General features: G+C 34.3%; 1 protein-coding gene across 1 annotated transcript; it reads left to right on the top strand.

Annotated features, from left to right (window-relative positions):
• Positions 1 to 809: 809 nt before the first annotated feature.
• LOC143592058 (TPD1 protein homolog 1-like) lies at positions 810 to 2,401 on the top strand. Its single transcript, XM_077072074.1, has 3 exons — positions 810 to 888; positions 963 to 1,076; positions 2,000 to 2,401. Exons 1-3 carry the CDS (start codon positions 810 to 812, stop codon positions 2,308 to 2,310), a joined length of 504 nt encoding a protein of 167 aa, XP_076928189.1. The 3' UTR covers positions 2,311 to 2,401.
• The last annotated feature ends 598 nt before the right edge of the window (positions 2,402 to 2,999 follow it).

A 2,999-nucleotide genomic window follows, 5' to 3' on the forward strand; every position in this document is an offset into this window, starting at 1 on the left:
GTTTTTCATGATGAGATTTTCGCAATGTTTAAAGTGTGTTCAAAATAGAGGTAAGATAAATATAACTCGACTCTCAAAGTAGTGAGCTTAATATGAAAATCATATAAGTTGTCCAAACCTTGAAGTGATTGATATACAAGTGAGAACATTTCTTGGATATTGTTTTTTGATCCACAAGCAATGAGTGGAGACTTTACTACCCACATACACGCCTTAGCTGTGGACGATAGGTGTATATGACGTTTTGATGACGCAATTTACACACTAGTTACTATTGACTGCACTAAAGAAGAGAATCATGCTTATTACAGTTGTCATTATCATGGGACAGACTCGCTTGTTGCTGACGAGGGTAGGATTGGGTCGTTCATAACTGTGGGTTGATAGTACAACCAAACACAAAGCCTCGACTAATGCTAATAATTAGTTCTTTTATTTGCCGTAGTCGAAAGACACTGGCCTATTTTTTTTTTTTTTTTTTAATACTCCATATCGAAGTTTTATATAATTTACTATAAAACGATTACAATAAAGTTTCTTGTTAATTGTTCTTACAAGATAACTAATACTATACTATATAAAAAATGAAATAAAATAAAATAAAAAATCCCTTAGATCTATATTTCATTCTTGTACTTTAACAAGGTTGGACACCTTCCAACTCCATATAAATAGACTCATCTCACATTGTATGGTACCAACTACGAACTAGCAAGCCAACTCTAGTTACTTTCATATATGCCTTGTTATGCTAAAGTAACCACCACCTGTGAGCTTAATTTCCACTTTATAAGTCATACATCATGATCATGAGCTTCATTCATGTCATCTTCTTCTCCTCCATCGTAATGTTCATCATTGTTGTATCTCATTTTCAGTTTCCTTCAGGTAATTACATCAAAGAACATATATTTGAAACTTCTGAACTGTTTTTAAGTTCACAATGTTTACTGATCGATTAGGTGGTTCATATTCATTAAACAAGAATTTGCATAGTTTCAATTTGAGAGATTACAACATAAATACAACAAGCTTACAAGAGTCATCCAACACTCACAGAAAGCTTCTTTTTCAAGGTAAAGTTTTCAACTTTTTTTTCTATGTAGAGTACTAGTAAAGATGCACATGGTACAACCAGTCACATAATATGCATCATGTAAATGGCATGAGCATAAGACACATAGTACAGCCACAACAAATAAAATTTACCAATTTGGGGTTTGTCTTTCTTTTGATATAGATTTCTTTGACAGAAGTGTTAGTTGTAATTTGTCAAATGTACAACTAAGCATCTACATGGTACAACTTAGATAATGCATTTATTCATTTGGTAACTGACATATCTCATATGGGTTCTTCTTGTCTTTTTTTTCTCTTTTACATGATGGTAGTTCAAATTTAAGAATATACAACAAAGCATGCATATGACATAACCTTTTGCTTCATTATTCATTTGGCAACTTTAACCATAAATAGGTCCTGTTGCGTTTCTCATTTTCTTTCTTCCACATTCATCTTAGATGCAATTTCACAAGCTATAACTAACCATGCACATGGTAGAGCTTATTTATTGTTCACCTCATACAACATAGATACTTAACTGGTCACTTAAATCTAGGGGTGTTAAACGGGTCGTGTTAGTAGGTTGGTAGGTCCAACCCGATACAAACTCGAAAATCGTGTAAGACACGTGAACCTGTTCTTTTTTAGTTTTACATTTTGACATAAGATACCAAAGCAATTTAACTTATCACATAAAAATTAAATAAAAAAACCAAATTGACCCGAACCCGACCCCTTTATCTAAACGGGTCAATTCAAGGGTTCAAGCCGAAACTGACCTTAATCTGTTTATACCAAACGCAACCCAAGAACTTCGTGTTAGGTTCATGTAGTGTCATAAAGCCGCACCCTTGTCTAAATCCCATATATGATTGCTGCAACTAACACATGCACAAATAACTAACAAATTTTCATATGAATTTGGTCAAACAAACAGGGTCAACTTGTACCTCCAGAGACTTGAGCATTTCACAAAGCAAAGGGTCAACAAGTGGGATACCACAATACATAGTCCAAATAGTCAACACATGTGTGTCACACTCAGGGTGTGCACCTTCAAATATTCATCTTCATTGTGGTTGGTTTGCCTCAGCAAGAATAGTCAACCCAAGATTCTTCAAGAGACTTTCTTATGATGACTGTCTGGTCAATGATGGTCAAATGTTGACAACTGGTCAAATGATTAGTTTTTCTTATTCAAATTCTTTCATGTACCCCATCTCCTTAAAACATGCAACATTTTGCTAGGCCCTACAACTACATTACACTAGCTTGGTTTATGTAATAATGTATATATACATCTTTCATGATTGATGCATCATTTTCTTTTCTTTTTTTTTCTTTTATGCATTGTAAGTTCGATCCTAGAACAAACCCAGAAAAAAGATTCAATCTTTAATGGTTTCAAGCAAAAAAATTTTTTTTTTTTTTTGAGAATTCATGCTAATTTCTGAATTTACTATAGATATTTTTAAGACCGGCAAACGGGTCAGGTGGGTTCGTGTCACGGATTAGAATAGGCTCGGATCAAAACAGGCCGATTCAAAAAATGGCTAAATTTGTTCGCGTTAAAAGGTGTTGGGTCAGAACGTGGTTCAGGTCAAAATGGGTTGGTTAAAATATTATTTTTTTAAGTACATTTCATCTTTCCTTCTAGTTTTCAGCACCAGTTATCCGCGTTCAGAGTCGAACACGAAACACCTTTTTAAATGTCGGTAATGCATGCGTACCAGAGCCGAGAAACGTGCGTCCAGCGCCACGTCACGTGCATAACCCGGCCTAGATTTTTTTAACAGGAAAAAGGTTTGAATTTAAAGTTTCTTTGTTTAAGTGATTTGATAGATTGATTGGTCTTCATTAGATTTTGAGACAATTCTTAAAGAGTCAAAAAGGATGTGCTTTTTTTTTGGCAGAGTTTTGTGTCTCTTCTTCTCACA

This window comes from Bidens hawaiensis, unplaced genomic scaffold, assembly GCF_021521415.1.
Source record: "Bidens hawaiensis isolate Kalapana, Puna unplaced genomic scaffold, B.hawaiensis_p1.1 tig00040432_1, whole genome shotgun sequence".
NCBI classification, from domain to species: domain Eukaryota; kingdom Viridiplantae; phylum Streptophyta; class Magnoliopsida; order Asterales; family Asteraceae; genus Bidens; species Bidens hawaiensis.

Excerpts from the sequence above, each read along its gene's own strand:
- LOC143592058 (XM_077072074.1), top strand. The coding sequence starts at position 810 with ATGAGCTTCATTCATGTCATCTTCTTCTCCTCCATCGTAATGTTCATC. Across the intron at positions 889-962 it reads TCATTTTCAGTTTCCTTCAG|GTGGTTCATATTCATTAAAC; the intron begins GTAATTACATCA and ends CTGATCGATTAG. Across the intron at positions 1,077-1,999 it reads CAGAAAGCTTCTTTTTCAAG|GGTCAACTTGTACCTCCAGA; the intron begins GTAAAGTTTTCA and ends TCAAACAAACAG.